Source organism: Aplidium turbinatum, chromosome 14 (genome assembly GCF_918807975.1).
Source record: "Aplidium turbinatum chromosome 14, kaAplTurb1.1, whole genome shotgun sequence".
In the NCBI taxonomy this organism is placed as follows: Eukaryota; Metazoa; Chordata; class Ascidiacea; order Aplousobranchia; family Polyclinidae; genus Aplidium; species Aplidium turbinatum.
Genome location: NC_137485.1, coordinates 14,579,526 through 14,598,403, shown reverse-complemented (window position 1 = coordinate 14,598,403; position 18,878 = coordinate 14,579,526). Strand labels below are relative to the sequence as shown.

General features: G+C 35.6%; 1 protein-coding gene across 1 annotated transcript; it reads left to right on the top strand.

Moving 5' to 3' along the window:
• Positions 1-1,173: 1,173 nt before the first annotated feature.
• Positions 1,174-17,963, top strand: LOC145783150 (sodium-coupled monocarboxylate transporter 2-like). Its single transcript, XM_082594942.1, has 13 exons — positions 1,174-1,239; positions 3,976-4,079; positions 4,393-4,581; positions 7,095-7,160; positions 7,511-7,630; positions 8,471-8,625; positions 9,277-9,408; positions 9,848-10,066; positions 10,417-10,529; positions 11,060-11,217; positions 12,150-12,364; positions 14,310-14,413; positions 15,306-17,963. The coding sequence occupies exons 1-13, from the start codon at positions 1,182-1,184 to the stop codon at positions 15,434-15,436; spliced, it is 1,764 nt and encodes a 587-aa protein (XP_082451068.1). The 5' UTR covers positions 1,174-1,181; the 3' UTR covers positions 15,437-17,963.
• Positions 17,964-18,878: the final 915 nt, after the last annotated feature.

Here is an 18,878-nt window from a genome sequence, read left to right as displayed (position 1 = left end):
CTTGTTCATCGTGTTTTCTCCAACATGTTTTTTGTCTGTGCTTTAGTTTTTAGGTTTTTTGCATCAAGAAAAATTGACAATGTAGGCTATAATTATTTTGTTTAAATTTTACTAAACATTTTCAGGTTAAACGTAATTTTCCGTTGCTTGGCCTCTGTCACATTAAGGATACGGGATCCTGTCTGTTAGAGAATTTAGTTTTTATGGTGATAGTTTTTTCGTACTGATTATGCTTGTACTGCACTATTTTTGCAACAGATAAAATGAAAGTTTCACTCTCTCTTTCTCTCTCTTTCTCTTTCTTTCTCGCTCTTTTTTTTCTCACTCAGCACTAATGAGATTGACAACAAGTATGAGCTGAGATATGCAATGATAAAAATGTTGATCTGATTTCAGACATAAGGATATTTTAATTGATTTAGCTACCATTTCTACAAATATCAATAGCAGCAACCGTTATGAATTTTCTTACTGTTTGACCCACGTGTTAAGTTTTAAAAAATTTGTGGCCGTCAGTCTGAAACATTTATCAATCTTTGTATTAAAGTGACGTTTAAAGATATTGCATCACAATTTTATAAATAAATTACAAAAAAAAAGATCAGAAAATTTGTTCTCATGGAAAAAACTTAAAGGCAGTGGTTGATGAATTTAACCTATTTCCTGAAGATTAACCGTGACTCTTTTTAGATCTTTTCAAGATCAGTTGTATTTAGATAAAACACTGTATCTTTGTTGCATGGTAATACTGTAATTAACCGGCTTTCCCTGATTTCGTAAAATTACGGATCAACAACTACATAGAATTCTTATGTTGCTTGCTGATGTTGAGTTTTTACAATTGGAATACTATTGACTTTTTCTGTTTCAAAATCAGTTGAAAAAAGCCAAAAATAATTCGTTTTTTTGGCTTTGTTTTCATTACATGGAATCGATGACCATCCTTAGTTTATAACTTAGTGTGGGACTTACATAAAAATCAACACGCCTAGCTTGGATTGGGCAATAGATCTGTTGCTTGAATGTCGTTTGTGTATTTTTACGTTACAGCGTATATAAAAGTTTTTTAAACTCTGGCCTTGAGGCATTTCGCCACAGCAATAATATAATCACACTTTCAATATAAAGTGTTTGTGCTGTGCTGATTTCATTTTAATTTGTTTGTGAGGATAAGAACAGAAATGGAAGAAGAACAAAGCATTCAAAGTTTTGGAACTGTCGACTTTGTTGTATTTGGCGGTAAGACATTGTTGAACAGACTGAATTAATTATTACCTTCTGCTCTATCGTAGGTTATAACGCATGCACTGAATTTCTTTTGTAGGCTTCGTATTAATTGTGTGGCCACCAACACACATCGTTGACAAGCGTTGCTACTTTTACGAAAAATACAGCGCAAGTAAAGCGACATTCGAAACACAAAACTCAAGTAATTTCTTTTTAAGTTGAAATATCATAAGGCTGCAGTAACAATTTACACTTCAAACAGTAAAAAACTTGCTTACTGTGTCATTTTTTATCACAAAATAGCAGGCTTGCGTTTTCTTAAGAACTTACCGTAGCATTGCAAACCACGCACTCTTTGTCAACAGAGTCGAGAAGTCAAAATGATTTTGTTATTTTTGTAGTCAAAGTCGGTCCTCAACTATTGTTGAGTCAGACTTGGATACGGTACCTACTTTTGGCCCAGCAACGTAGTCCTCCTGCGCAGCCAAAACTGAAAATTAGAAGAACTTGAGAGTTTCGGGAATTAATTCTTTAGAAATTATGAAGTAGTTTTGCCTAAAAGTTCTGATAGAGAGCCAAAAGCGTCAACTTTTCACATATGAATTATATCTCTGAAACATTTTATAAAAAGCAGGAAAAAAAACACGCGAAACTTGACCTGTTTTATTGGTTACTGTAGTCCTCCAAAAATTGCGTATATTTGCATAGCTACAGAAAAACTATTGTAGAGTTGATAGGCTGTTGAAGTCGCTGCTAGCCTAATGCTAACCAACCACTATGTTCACACCTACTTTTACAGTAGTTGTTTTGTGTTCATATTAGCTAAATTTCTAAAAGTACAGAAGACTAAACTCATTGTCAAGAGAAGGTAAATAGCCGGACAACAGTGTGCGGCAGGTGTTCTTCAAACTTCCATCACAAACGCTATTTTAAAGTATGAATAACTCTGAGCTTTCAATGTGAACATAGGCGTAGGAGAAGGTTATTTTTGAGGGGTGCGAATGAAACAATAAATATGCCCGAAAAAAATTTGCAAAAAACAATCTCCACTTCAAAGCAGCATATCACTATTTGTTTGCACGTGCAATTGGTTTTGACTGTTGATTTTGTTAAACATTAAAATGGGAGAGTAAACACGAGGATGTGACCTAAAAAAGTCACAAAGTTGGTGCAGGACTAGGCCTATAAGCAACAATCCAGAATAAAGAGAGATAAAATGCAATTATTTCATATCACAGTTTGTAGGCTACATATGAAGCAGGATCTAAATCAACACCTCAAAGTTTCAAAAAATTACCGTAGTGTTAGGTGATGCAGAGTATAGAACACGGTCTGAAATACTTATTGATAGAGTCTAACTATAGTATGTATTGTGTTACCCCATCGTTTTTCATTCGCTTCACAGCATAGGCCACAATGCTGGTATATCGTTATTATCTGAAATCATTTTCTTTGCATAAACTCTTAAGACATTTTTTTGGATCTACACCTGAAAACTTGATACTGTACTCTGATTACTGGCATGCTTCCCTTTCAACTGTTCTTTTACATAATCTGAGAATAAGCTCTTTTCTGTAATTTCTTTTTCTATTTTTATTCTTGACTAATAAATGGCCAACATGTTAACTACTCTACATTTGTAGATGTCAGCTAAAATAAGAAACTCACTGCTGACAAACAATAATGTAGGATTATTCTAGCCGTATGTTAACTTTTAACTATGCTACATAAATCATTAGTCTTTCAATTCCAATGCAATCAAACCCACACCTGTGCGTGTAAAATTAAAAAAAAAAAACATTAACTTATTTGCAAAATCGCACAAATTTATTGAAAAAAAAAGAATTATCGTTACAATAACTTTACATTTTGCTTTCTCCTTACAGAAACTTGGTTTGTCTACATTTTATTCTCTTCATCGTGTACTTTGACTAAGATATAACAAATCGAGTTTTGACACAGTTTTGAAACGTTTATTTTTTATTTCAAAGTTCTTTCCCACTTTTGATTTATGAGCTACCAGTAGGCCTAATAGAATGATAACTGACTTCGTGGGCCCTGCATTGTCTTTTGACGTATAAGCACAGTAGGGTTGACAAGGGAGTTCAGGGGGTACTTTTGAACCCGAGTTGGGATAATTTTAGGGACTCGGAAGCTTTTCAAAGAGCCAGAAACATAAAAAAACCACAACATATTTTTGGGATACAGTACACTTTTCTAATTAACATCTTAATTTGAGGCCCAAGAAGAATCGGACACAAAATATCCTTTCAACTGCCCTATATAACATTAAGCACCTGCACTATACTCACCATCTCATGATAATAATCTATGACATACGACATTCGTCTTCAATAGACTTTTGTACTAAAAAAAAAAGTGAATGAATTGCTACTCTGTAGGAGGCGATTGATTGATGGAATCTTTATCTTCGCACTGGGAAAGCTTCTACGTGAGCTTAATTCTGTCAGTTTCGAATACTTGCAGAGACTTTGAACCACTGACTAAGCCGGTCGCCAAGTTTGATAGTAAAGTTTCGTCTTGTTGTTGAAGGGTTGTTGTCTGTGAATTATTTTATCCACTTTGTGCTGCTAACTGTAGGGCAGACCTTAATGTGCGTTACTTAAGCGCACACCGCGAGAGTCGAACCAGCTCCACTTGATCTGGAACATTTTTTGTTCATGAATTCAGACGCTTAACCAACTGAGCCATCGGATCTGTCTATGAAACTAATCATATATTTTCTAGGCTCACTTTTGCTTGCGGTGTTGATTGGAATCTTCTACGCAATTAAAGATAGAAAGAAAAGCACCACAGATGCATACTACTTTGGAGAAAGACGAATGTCGCCAGTACATTTTTGGTTTCATCTTGTACTTATTTAAAATTACAGCCACTATCCACCCCTCTGCAACTGTAAATCTGGAACCATTAGTAGTTTGTAGCAAAAGACTCAACATCAACAGGAAATAATCGTATTGTTACATAAATCCAGATTTCAAAAATAAATACGTTTTTGCGTTGACTTAAGCAGATAATAAAAATCTTAAGCTACAAGATTTTTTTACTATTTTCCATTTTTAAGTAGCTTATTGTGAGCCATACTCCTGTTGCATATTTTTACCTGATACTGGCCGAAGAAAATAAAGTAAAACTTATTTTCAGATCCCTCTCGGCCTTTCTATATCGGTGTCGTTTATATCAGCAATTCTGATCATAGGATTTCCAACAGAAACTTATCTATTTGGCTTGGTTTTCATATGGTTTGCTGTGTCAACTATTATACCATTTATCATCGCATGCTGGCTGTATATTCCTTTGGTTCATCGCTTGAAGTTGACGACCATTAATCAGGTGAAGAAAATATTGTGTTCAATCGTGTGGCAAGTTATTTGAACATTACAGAAGGTATTAAATTAGAAAATTTTTGATATTTTCTGTGCGAACCCGTTTGCAAAGACTGACCAAATTAGAGCAAACTGTAGGCCTATCAAGTTATAGATGCTGTTTATTGTAAACGTGTTTAAATTATTTTTTTTTTTCAATTTGTGCATTTGAAGTTAAATAAGGCTGGTGTCTTCGAGATAGCCTATACGTGGTAAGCAATACCGTATCATTTTGAATAGAAGCTATCAGTCTAGGCTGTAATAGGCTTATTTAAGGAAGGTTAAGTTTATAGTCATAATTGACAAGCCCTCCTTTTATCTACAATTGAATAAGCGTTGGCTGGCAGTTTGGAAAAAGTAAAAAGTAAAGCAAAAATAAGTTATTCACTCTGAGGATGCGCATTGTCATGGAGCGCAAAACGTCAGTGAAGCAATAAATCAACCTGTTTGTTCTTGTTTTTACTTTCGCTTTCATCAGATGAACGTTGCAACTAGTGCTAGAAACGATAATAATGCATGCGATGCCAAACACATCTAGGGATAGGCTACCATCATTCATAAAGAGACTGGTGGCTTGCTTACATGGCTGGATACTAAATTTCATTTTTCAGCAAGTTGATCAGAATACAGAAGGGGTAAAGCAATAATAACTGTAAATTACTTTTGAGATAGCCATCAAAGTTGGGTGCCTGCTGCTAAACTTTTTTACTTTAAAACATGATCGTCTGAGATTAATAGCGTTGTTTTTGTCTACATTGCATTATGATAAAGCCAAGGATGCGGTGAAGAGTTCACTGTTTTCGCATTCCTCATCTTTAGTTAACCACATTGCAGCAAAAACGCAGGTTTATAGTTCTGTTAAGTCACGTGGTCATCTGATGCATAAACCAAAGTGAGTTTCTTCTTCCTTTGTTATAGAGAGGCAACGTAATAAACGTGATCGTGCAATATAATATGTGTGGTAATGATAGGTCGCTGAATCTCAGAAATTCATCGCAAAATTTTTTTTGTTTGTTGTTTAGATTTAGCTTACAAAATAGCAATGAAATATATGCATGCACAATACACAGCATTTTGAACTCGGCTTAGTTCGAGATGACTTTTCAAGTTCACCTTCGAATATAGTTTGACTAAAAGAAGCGGCACGTATCTGATGCTGATTGGCCAATACAAGCGACGATCAAAGCTTGTTGTACCAGTCGTCTGTGCAAATAGTTGTGGTTTGCTATGAATCTTATGATATCTCAATAGTTTGTAAAACCAAATGTTAAAGCACAATGAAAGCTTAATTACAGACCATGGCATTTAAATTTCGAGTTTTAACTATGAACAGTTTTTATAATAGCAAATTTGAACAAACAAAAAATTATTTACAAGCACCTCTGGCTGCAATAATTTGTATGAGAATGTTACTCAGTGACAACAGAACTCTCAAATTTTCTACTAGCAACCAGCAATGATTTTTATGAAAGTTATTATTGCCCATTTGCAATTTTCTTTGTAAATTTTTACATAAATTTTGCAAAATCTTGAACAAAGTGCCGAATAATCTATTAATTATTTGCACGATATATATTGGAAGAGCAAAATCATTGAAAATTCTCGGATTTTGTATTCGACTATTTCAAGTCGATTTACGAAAGAGTAGGTTAATTGAAATCTGGAAAACAGCTTAAGATGATTCAGGAAGCTATGACAAAAAACAATTTACTTGAAAAAACAATTAGCATAGCCTACGTTGGACCAGATTTTCAGCTGTGATGATTGTATCGACATAATATCATAAATGCACTTAAAAACTTGACCATTAAAAAGTTTAATTCCAAACACCATATTACAGATAAGTTTATTTTTTCATAAATAAATTCAATGTTTAAAATTCGATTTCAATCTGTTAAATAACCTTTCAGTTAAACTGGCGTTTATCAGTTAGTTAAGCATTCGACTTAGTACTCAAAGAAATACCAAAAATGTCGAGTAGTTCAGCTGTTCCTTCTGCCATTGACGTAACTAAAGGGGGGGCAGGAAGAGTAATTTCCTCCTGTAAAATTTCTTGGTCCTCCTCTTGCCCCCCTGTAAAAATTTGATGATCAATCAAATGAAAAATTCGCTATCATTGCAGTTTGTTTAATAGTAAGACGCTTTTTGCTAATACACCTTAATAACACCTTTCGCATAACCATTTGGAAGTTTGAAGAAATTCACCCACCCGATCTAAAGTTTTAGGCCCTTGTGTATCCCAGTATTTATATTCATGACAACAACAGTATAAAAAATGTAAACCTTTAGAATGACTGGAATAAACACTCTGTCTTCATATGACCTTGTAAGTAGATGGTGAATAAAATCACTTAAACGTTTTAACCTTGTAAAGAAGTAGGCTATCACTTTTTTTCTTTTGCAATGAAACGAAGTACGTGATTAATCAAAGTACAATAGGACATTTATTGACAATTCACTATTTGTTTTTTGCATTTTCAGTATCTTGAACTACGATTCCACCACAGCATCAGGAAGTTAGCCACAGTGATTGCCTGCGTTGAAATGGTAAGATAGGCTACACCATACACCATGGCATTTATAACAAATGTTCTTATGAGTTCGTTACTACTAGTAGTGGTTGTGCATCCAGCTTTGTTCTTGTATTAGTCACAGCTTGTCACATCACAATACGTTTTGTAGCCTAATTATTAGCCTACAATTCTAGGAAGGCAATATCATAATACGACAACAAATCAGTATTTTCATAAACTGTAGGCATACATTATAAGCTGCACATTCTCAGCAGTTACAATACTGTAACCACTAGCCGTTTTTAGTTTATCCAAAACAGACATTTCCTCATTTCAATTACCTTAGTCAAATAGAATATTGTCATTATTTGCTGTTTTGTGCAGATTTTCTATATGTCGTTGACGATTTATGTTCCTGGACTGGCTTTAAGTGCAGTGACGCCTTTTAGTTTGAAAACAACAGTTATAATGACGAGTGTAATTTGCACCTTTTACACTACTTTGGTAAGTATATCTAAGTGAATTCTTTTATCAAGAATCAAAATTTAAATATTTGCAACATTTTTTCTGCATCTCTAAGTAAAAAGTGAGTTAAAGTTCGTTACCTATTTAAATTTGTTGCGTGCCAGTAGTGACCCATCAAGCCTTACTCGAAAATAGGCTTTATCATAACTTAAGTTGAGATATATTACCAAGTTTTTTTGCAAGAATAAAAGCAAGCCGGATTAAGCAGTTTTTTTCCATTTTAAATCACGACCAACGTATTTTGTAGGCAATGATGCTGAGTTTGCATTCCAATACTACGGATCTTAAGCGATCGAATAAACGCAAAACCTGTGTGTTTACTGCAAATACACAACCGAAGTAATCTGCAGTTGAGAATAAGATCTCAATATTATGCAAAACAGCAACGCTTTTCTTGTCCACCTACTCAATCTGTTTCAGATCACCACAACACAATTTGTTCCCGTGTAGGCCAAAGTTTTAATTAAACAGCAACTTTGACTTTTTTCTAATAAGTAAGTGAGTTGCAACACTTACTTTGCCCTATTTTACCACACATCCGTTTACTAATCAGGTATCTAGCCACGGGGGCTTGGGGAAACAATCGTACCCCTCCCCAAATGTAGCTTACTTTGTCTTCTTCCCTCTATTAAATAGGTTCTTATAAATAGGTTATTAAAATCAACTCTTATTTTAAATGTTACTTTACTTTTGCCTTTTGCAACAATTACTTTTGCTCTTCTAAACTTTTCTTTCTAACTAGCCTACGTCACTGTCATTGATCTCAGGGTTGATTGCAATTTACGTGAGATCACGATTTATATGAATTTGCTGATGCAGGGTGGTATGAAGGCTGTGGTTTGGACGGACACCCTTCAATCTCTTGTGATGGTGGGCGGATTAGTTGCCGTGTTGATAAAAACTACTATATCGGTCGGTGGCTTTGGCAATGTATGGGACGCTTTGGAGAGAGGTGATAGAATAAATGTGATCAAGTAAGCTGATTTTATTATTAAAAAAAAACTCATAATTTATATAAAATAATTCTAGCTAAATATCTTTAGTTTGGAGTAAGTAAATTATCGCACACAAAAACAAAGAAAAAACTGCATAACTCTATTTCTCATGTTTAACGAAATCCTCTATTAAAGAGTGAATCAAAACATTTTACTTTTGACGGTAACAGTACTGTAACGTAGGCCTATGATAGTTGGTGATCAAATTTAAAAGTAGCCGTACTTGAAATAAGCTTACCCATGCAGCTTTATGGTAAAGCCTAAGCAGGTTAATTTATATTATTATTTTGGTGAAAATTACTTGTTATGACTTACAAGCCCACCCTGTGTTCTCGGCCATACAAAATTAAAAGGCATTATGACAAACTAGAAATGAAGAGAAACTGGAACATAAAAAGTGCCACCATTATTATTTTTGTCTGGTGCATCGTCGTTGTATCCGCTTGTCTCCAATAGTGTCTGGCTCAATGCTTTTCTTGTTTTTTTAATTAACCCAGCTGATTACTACTGTACAGTAAATGTCAGTAAAGTTATATGCAATTGGAATTTGATATTGAAGATGAAGAAAAAACAACAAGGAATAGGTGAAAGAACAACAAAACAACATTTAATTGTTTGTTTGTTCTTTAGTTTTAGTCCGGATCCAACAGTGAGAAATACATTTTGGACAATAATGGTTGGAAACGCAATAAACGGAATGTATCCCAGACAAGCAGTGATTCAAAGATATCAGAGTTGTGATTCTATCAGTCAAGCAAGAAAGTAAATATTTCTTTTCTAAACATTCACGGTTTATTAATGTACTTGGAGGCCTACTATAATATACAGCAGTCCACTACAATGGGTTTCAAAATGATTGTCAGATAATGCAATAGACCTACGGACACCTGTAACTCTATTGAGGGCTATACAAAACTTTCTAAATAAATAAAGTGTATTGAAATCCTCCTTTCGTGGTCAATAAAAATGTTTTTAAACTACAAAATCGAGTCTTATTTTGATAATTTTTGTTAAATGGAAAGTGTGCTTGTGGTGGCTAAAATATTAACTTGCTTTGCACGACAATATGAAAACTTCAGTCCTAGATTTAGCAAATGTGCAATTTTACAAACCATTGTAGATGTCGATCGATTGCGGTAAGCCTTGCCAATGAATTGAATACGTGCATATACGCTATCACTAAATTTATTTTTATTTGTAGAGCGGCGGTTGTGGCGTTGTTTCCTCAAATGCTATTTGTTGTGCTGGCTGTTTTAGGCGGGGCTGCTATGTATGCTTATTATGAAAACTGTGATCCTCTTTTGTCACATAAAATAGAGAAACCTGACCAAAGAATGCCTTATCTTGTAGTAGAAATTTTTCAAGATTTGCCTGGTCTAGCTGGACTATATGTGGCAGCCGCGTTTAGCGGTACACTCAGGTTAGTGCACATTATGGCAACGTTTATACAGCTACTCTTTTGCTTATTTAAAAGCAAAAACTTGTGAAGATCGCCCCTGTTTTTAGGTATGCATTGGTTTAGTTCCAGACCTAATCGTACCAAAAACACCATTAATTAGATCAACAACAATACTTTTTTGTGTGGTTTGAACTTCAAAAACTGAGTTAAGGTCATTTTGGGTTGCCGGCTCCGAACATGACCTCGGCTTTCTATCAAGTCACTTTTTTAACAAATGATAACAAAAAAATCTTAGTTTTGCTATTAGTTAGATAAAGTGCCGCAATACAGTCTATTTAGAAATTAGCATAATAATTTATGTTTATTTCCAGCACAGTATCATCTGGGATTAATTCATTAGCTGTGTTATTGATGGAAGATTTTATCATTCCCAAAAAGCCGAACGTAACTGAAACTGTAAAGATTGCTATCAGCAAAGGATTTGGTACGTTTCAAATATCAGTAGGTTTGATCAGTGGATAGCAAGCAAAAACGTTAATCGCTTATTGCTGATTAAACTATAATTTGACAATCATTTATTCCTTATCAGATATGTAATGTCGTCGATGGTTCTCAACAACATTCAACAAACGATTATTTTGACTATAGAAGCCTTACACCACGATAACTTGCACTTTACTACCGTACTGCAGAAGTGTATTGAATTCTGCAGTCTTTATTTGGTCATGACTGTTTTTAAAAAGACATCTTTGATATTACGAATTGTTTACTTCAGTTTACAACAAACATTTCTTTTTAAATTGGGACCGAAATCATCCGACTTGTGGATTCTTGTATTTGTGAACGTCATCCCTAACAATGAGGAATTGATATTTCTGATGTGATAATTAAGTTATAATTGATTGCTATGTGATCTACAAAATTATATCAAAAGTGAAAGTTTTGGTTGTTATTGGTCAACTCAGTTTTTATGTACAAAGTGTGTTTGTATGTTAATTTTTTATGTTACTACAGTGGTTTGTTTTGGCGCGATTGTGATGGGAATTGCTCTGGCTGTAGAGTACCTGGATGGCACAATCACCAGAATTGTATCAACATTTACTGGAGCATTAGGAGGTCCAATATTGGGGGTGTTTCTTTTAGGATTACTGTTTCCTTGGACAAGTACAAAAGTAAGGCAAAATAACTTAATTTAATCAAAAATCATCATTGCTTCCATTAAGCAATGTTCAGTTCAGTTCAGTTCATTTATTTGTCACAAACACAAACATGAAAAGAATACAAAGTATACAATAATAATCGGTTGTGTGTCATATGACGAGGAGACTGCGAAAAGACCAAACGGTCATCTAGTCAGCAGCCACCTCAAGCTTGGTGATGTAGGCCTAAATGGCATATATACAGTAAATACACAAACACACATACAAAAAAAGAAAAATCAAGCATTTGGTGATACAGATACACATGTTTTCATTATGCAAAAGTTATGCATTATGTTGCATGTTGCTATTTACCTACTGAGAGATAGGCTACATGAAATCCACATTCTCCTAGCGTCAGTTTGGACTGATAGTGAAAAAGGAAGAGTTCCAAGCATATTGATGCTGATAAGAGTTCAGTTTTTGGGCTAATTTGATAACAAAGAATTAAACTAATTACTTGACAACTTAAACCTGAAAACTGGATTCCAATTCAAATCAATATGCTTAGAATCCTTCTTTTTATGTGTCAGTTTAAACTGACGAAAGAGGATATGGGTTAAGCTGCAAATACAGGCTATTGCAAATGCAGGCTATACTATATCGTACATAATGACGTAAAATGTACGCAACAGCTCATCAAGGACTTTTTTATGAATTTATCTTTAAACACTTGGACCATGTTTTTCCTCGCTAGCTTGATAGGCCTGCGTCTAACATTATTAGCCATAATTTCTGCATCTTCATTCACCTGTATTGGATATTTTTTATTGTGTAGAAAGTCGCTAACTTTACACTCCTATTGCATTAACATATCAATTACAAACACGAGAAACACGATGCTTGAAATGACAAAAACTTTCAACACCTAAAACCAAGATAATTACCCTTTGATTAAATAATAGGGTGCTGTTGTCGGACAAGTAGTTGCCACTGCAATTTCACTCTGGATTGGGCTGTGTAGCTTTCTTTATGGAAAATCATCTGCAATTGCGAATCGAGCACTTCCACTATCAATTGATGAATGCCCTAATGCAATGACCTACAACACAACCCAGGCATTTATGACTACTGCGAGTGTTCAACCACCAACCTTTGCATCAACTGATACTTCTGAAAGGTATGACTGCTACTTAGCCTATACGACGCGTGTATAACTGTATATTTGCCAAGTCAGTACATTCAGCTATTCGTATGGTAGCCGGCTTGGTTGAATCAGAGGTGATCAAGTTCTAGTGTAGGTTTTATTTCAAGCTTGGAATTATGAAATACAAAAAACGAACCCGGTTCAAACATGAAGGTTTATTTCTAAAGCAAAATTGCAATGTAGAAAATAAACGAAATTGGTCAGTATTCATATAATTTTTCCTATTAACGATATTAATGTTGACTGAACTCGACGAGACAAGCAAAGAGGTCGGTCTCAAAATGAATTTGACTAAAACACAAGTTATGTTCAATCACCATGTCAAAGGAAACCAAAGCGTTACATTAGACGGAGCCAATTTCCAAAACGTAAACAAATACACATACCTTGGCCAAACAGTAACCACATCACCTGATAAAGAAGAAGAAATTAAAAGAAGAATTACACTTGGCTGGCAGGCATTTGGAAGAGCGAGCTCAATATTTAAAAGTAAGTTACCGATCTCAATGAAAAGAAAAGTATATAATCAATGCATTCTCCCAACAATGACATACGGAGCAGAAACATGGAACTTAACGAAAGCACTAACTTCAAACTACGCACTGCGCAAAGATCACATGAAAAAGTACTCTTAGGCATTACATGGAAAGACAAGAAATCAGCCAAATAGATACGACAACAAACACAAATCAAAGATATCATTCAAACAATAAAAATTTTAAAGTGGAATTGGGCAGGACATATCATGCGAACAACTGACAACAGATGGACAAGAAGAGTTATTGACTGGATACCGCTTGACAATAAACGCAAAAGAGGGAAACAGAAAACAAGATGGCGAGACGAACTCTACCAATTTGACAAACACTGGACACAAACGTGCAAAGACAAACAAAATTATAAAGATATGGGGAAGGCCTTCATCCTGCAGTGGAACAACAATGGCTGACAATGATGGTGAATGATAGGCTATAGGGGTTAGCAAACTACCACCGTTGTTTGAGCTTCTTTTATTTCAATATTGGCGAAATTTTCCTACTATAGGCTATGCTGTGAGGCTACTAAAGAGTTTCAATAACGAAAAGTATCGAGGAGTTACTGAGGAGTCTTATTACTGAAGAGTATCGAGAGGCCACTGAAGAGGCTCAAGACAAAGACAATCGAGAGGCTACAATTAGCTGGTATTTGGTATCGTCCAAGTAGCAAGGACGGTCTCATACTATTCACGAACGAAGAATGGTAACCCAATAAGCTAATGACATGGTTTCTCAGCACCCCACTGATCCACAGTTGCAAGAAGAGAAATATGCCACTCCCCATTGGTGCACAATCAGATCATGATAGCTTATAGAAGAAACTCGGCGCCCGTGCGTAAGAGGTTGAAACGCACCCAAACCGGCTTCAATAGGGTTAGAGCAATGTAATTCAACACTCCTACTGGTACACTATATAGGCCTAGCACAGCAGATCAACACAAAACCTTTGAATATAAGTGGATTCATCACCAATGCCCTCTGTCAATTTCAAGCCGAATCTTTTATTCCAGCAGGCTTCCAGCATTTCATCAAAGAGCGATTTAACATTTTATTACTGACTATAGTTGTTAATTGTTATTATTATTATGCGGTTTACGATTGCTAAATAAATTATGAATAACTATTGGGAAAAGTGCTTGTTGTGCACAGAAAAAGGAAATGAATTTATAGATTTGGATGTAAGCCTAACTTTATGGTGGGCTATTTGCAGAAGAATGCAAATTAACATCATTAATTAACTTACAACTTTTACAATCCGTATCAGTTTACAAAGTTCCATAAAAAAATATATCTTAATACAATTCAAACTAAGGTTATGCCCCTGACATATTCATTATTCAGCCTACTTCATTTATTTAAAGCTTAACAATCGTTGTCTGCAGCTATGGAATAGAATCGACTCTATATGCCATGTCGCATCTGTACTACACACCTCTCTCTATGTTAATAACAATGATTGTTGGTCTCCTTACTTCGTTCATTACGGGTGAGTCATTCATCTATGCCAATATATTTGTTGCACTGATCAGAACAGGTCATTTTTTGAAGTTGTTTTTAGGTATTTAAAAACTTGTTGAAAAATCAGTAAAGCTTAAATGTAAGACTACGAAAGATGAAACTTCATTCTCGTTCAACTGTTTCACTTTTTATTTTTTGCTGATTTGAATACGAGGTTTTTTATCTTTTTAACTGACAGTTGCAGAAACTCTTCAATCACAAAGTATGGCCTGAAATATGAAGGTTTTATTGGCAGTCGGCTGTGTGATATGGTTATCGTTATAAACTACCGAGGAGACCTTGAAAGTCGAAACAACTATCAGCTTCTTCTTCTTCTTCTTCTTCTTTTTCTTCTTTTTCCTCGTATGAACTTTCTTCGTCACTTCAGGAGCCGAGGGGCTTTGCCTTTTCCCACTCTTGGGCAATGGCAGCGACTCGGTCTAGATGTTTGGTCAGGTTTCGAGCAGCCATTGAATGAATTGTCGTCCAGTTCTCACAGACCACGTATACCACTTGGCGCATAGTACATGGCGCAGTTACAGATGGTGTGGTCTGCGGCTTGTTCCTCCTTGCCACACTCACAGATCGCGGATGGAGCCATCTCTTATTTGTGCATGTTGGAGCGGAATAGTCCTACGCCAGTACGCAGGAGGTTGAGCCGCATCCAGGCCTTCATTGGCAAATGCATTGCTGTTCTTCAAGTTGCATAAGTAACTAAATGCTAATTGCTAATATACATTTTGGGTAGAGAGGTACCTTTTTAACAGTAACAACAGACGTAAGACCTATGTCTGTAAATGCTAATATCACAACAAATCCTAGATTTGTTAATTCTACTGTAGCCGTGTTCATGTTAATTTTTTAAACATCGTCTTTTTCAGGTCCAAACAAGGCTGCAGATGCTGATCCGGCACTTTTTGTGCCAATGGTTTCTCACAAAATTTTTCCTGCCAAGGTTAGACATTTCTTTCGATTTGGTGTGCCTAAGTTCGTGCCAAAAAGCGAAGCCTGATCAAAAGAGGAAACTGCCACATCAGAAACTCCATATTATTGCCTGGGACATATAACTTGCGTTACAAAGTAGCTACCGTACCTTTATGATCGGATGACGCTGATGTTTCGTGTTGATGTTTCTTTAATTTTTGGCTATCTGCATTCATCAGTTCGTTTTAAAAAGTGCATTTATAGCTTTGTTGTAGTTTACATAGATGATGTCTTATACATTCTGTATAGTTGAACATAGAGTAAGCCTACATGCAAAACAGTTAGGCAATGTTTTTTTTGTATTGCTTTTTTTTGCTATTTTTCTTTTGCAGCAGATTGACGTGCAAAGCTTCCAATAATCCATTTTTATGCCAATAAAGTTTTAAATATGTTTCTCGGCAGTTGAGTGTAGCAAGAATTGACAGCGATAAACACGTGTTTTGCCCATGAGGCTGGACGACAATCTGCTGATTCAATCAACTGCTGATTCAATTGACTGATAAAAGCAGAGGTTGAAAATTGTGTGGCATGCATTAGTGGTGCGATACTGATGAGCCCAGCCTTATGGGCGAAACACGTGTCTATCGCTGTCAATTCTTGTTACACTCGAATGCCGAAAAACACATTATTTTTGGAAAAGTCTTGATGGCATGTGTGGAGTAGGGTGGATCGAAAAATCCAAAAATTTTATTTTTCTAAGCTAGTATGTCAAAAAGGTGCGAAATACCCATAATAACATACATGCAAATTTTTTTTGGGTTTTGACAATTTTTTGATCGCCCCCCGCAAGGTTTTATTTTCCTAATATCGGGTTGGAGAAAGTCTCCCACAAAATTGGTCAAAAGCATGAATACTGTGTGACTCACTTATGCGCTTTATGATGTCATAATAAGCGACTTGTGTTTAAACAGATAGGCTACAATTGACCGTTTTATCACCATTGCTAAAATACTTGGTTGGGTATCTCAACAATTAGCTGATGTAGCATTTGATTCTTCAAAAGAATTCTAGATATAAAAGAAGCTTTATAGTACAATTATTGGAATTTGCTTGCACTGCAGGTTCCACAAAGTTTAATAAAAGTTATATGCGCTTCTTACAGATTAAAAGGCAGTTCACTTAGACTAGTACAGGTAACCCTTCTGGGCGATGGCCTAGTTTTATTATTACTTGGTACTCCCTTCATCAATCTTCACCATTCAGCGTATCAGTTTGACTGCGCTGGTGAATGTAGCATTGATCTGGCGATGCGAAACCCAGGATACTTGAATCACGCAGACACTCACGATGGCTGACTACAGCTAATTAATAGAACCCTTAGATTATATGTCAGCAATAACAATCTGTATGAGAAACTGCAAGCATTGGTTACGTTCATTATTATCCGTGTTTATGCTCCAATGTGGTTCGCAATAAAATCACACTCATCTTGCAAAGATGGAGCTAGACACATTCACCAAATGATAACCACATAACGATATCTTAGTCAGAAGCACATAAAAATTATCGACCCAGTTATGCAGTGCACCGCAACTCATACTTTGCTCATCCGGAAAATATAATTTTGGCTATGATAACTTACTATCGACCACACATTCGAGAACTAGGCCTGCGTGGAGTGATGAAAGCTAGAGCTGCAAAACCCAGCGGAAGAATACAAAAATTTAAAGTTTTCTCAAAGCTTAATTTTGATGCAGTGAAATACTTCGAATTGATTAACTGGACAGATCTTCCTATCACGGAGCCTCCTGTAATTAAAACAATGACGGATGCTGAGCTCCTGCAATTCATCATGATAGATGTGACTCCCACTGTACTTTTTCCCGGATTTCCATGTCACACGCAGGCTGTTGAAAGGCTCGTGCAAGCTGGTTACCGATGCATCTAAAGCAGTTTGTGGACCGAAATATCGAGACGGCTTCATTCGTGCCCGAATTGCTTCTCGTCAGTTAATGCCAACATTTGAGTCTAAACGTGACTTTACTCACTTCAATTTGTAACTGTTTGGTTATATTGCTTGCAGTCTTTGTATGCATAAGCGCATAAATTAATAGGAAGTGACTTTGCCAATGGGCCACCTGTCAACCCAGTCATATAAAGTTTAAGCTTGTGAGTCTATACTCGGCCATCTGATGGTGATGGTTAATAGGCGTTTACCTGTTGGAACCGCGGGTGGTCCATCCGCCAAGTTACTTTAAAATTAATCTGCTGAAAGAGGGTGAAGTCAAAACTCTCAAGTACACACATTTTCATTGTATTTGGTGTTATATTAGAACCTTTTGCCATGTCTGCAAAGCGAGTTAAAATCGAGAAAAAAAATTGCCATGCAGTTCTTGTATGTATAAGTGCCTAAATTTGTATGTCGCGGGGGGAGATCAAAAACTTGTTCAAACCTCTTCAATTTTTTACAATGTGTTATGGTGATATATTGGCAACTTTTGCCATATCTAGCTAATTAAAATTGAGAAAAAATTTTTTTTTTGCCAGTTTTGATCCACCCTAGTGTGGAGGCTACACCGGTATGGTTAGCAAAACACATTGCTCGCTGTTCTATAGTGAGTAGTCAGGTAGTGCTGACCTCAGGAAGATTGTTCTTTCAACTTTTAAATATACATAATAAAAATATTCTTTACACGTTGTTCTTGTGTAAATAATCGAATTAAGTCAGAGTAGGCTATACCAAATTTTTAGAAACTTTTTAGCACAAACGTAAGAGGCGGCAATAATTCAGACACCAAAATCTGTCATTTTTACTTTGGATTAACGTCAACAGAATGATGTAAGACCTTAAATTACTGACGAAAACCAGAACCCTGAAATGAAAGAGTGTCAATTAAATTACTTCATAAATTACTGAACGGAAAGCTGTGCTTGAAAAAGGTTTGCTCAAGCGAAAACCCCTAGAGTTGAACTTGCACGGCTTGATTTTACTTTTTTTTCATTCACAAAGACAAGAACTTAATTAACTGAGCCATTGGGGCAAATAACCAAGTCAGATAGCTTTTAACCTTTTACACGAGTTGTAAAATAAAGATTTACCCAAGCGTCCATGCTGATAAAAGTTGTAGACTACAATGCAAGGGGCCTGATTCATTGAGAATATCATCTAAGCCAGCGGTTCTCAACCAGGGGTCATGGCTCACTCGTGGGCCATAGAAACATTTTGAGGTGGGCCATAGACTTATTTAAAAAATTGAGAGATTTATTGAAACATTTTATTTCATTTTTGATAGTATCGTTAATTTTACACTTGTGTGTTTGTTTTTTTACACTTGTGTGTTTGTTTAGTAACAATGAATGATGCTGCTGTTTTCAGCTACAAAGTGGCAATCATTATTCTTTTTATTGCAACGCAAAGTTTTACATCAACTCAGTTTTTACAACACTTTTTGGTGTAGTAAACTAGTTTGTGGTTACAATTAAGCCATCTTTAAAAGCGGTAACCTACTTGAACTTTTGCAGATTTTCTT

Excerpts from the sequence above, each read along its gene's own strand:
- LOC145783150 (XM_082594942.1), top strand. The coding sequence starts at position 1,182 with ATGGAAGAAGAACAAAGCATTCAAAGTTTTGGAACTGTCGACTTTGTT. Across the intron at positions 10,067-10,416 it reads GCGTTTAGCGGTACACTCAG|CACAGTATCATCTGGGATTA; the intron begins GTTAGTGCACAT and ends GTTTATTTCCAG. Across the intron at positions 10,530-11,059 it reads TGCTATCAGCAAAGGATTTG|TGGTTTGTTTTGGCGCGATT; the intron begins GTACGTTTCAAA and ends ATGTTACTACAG.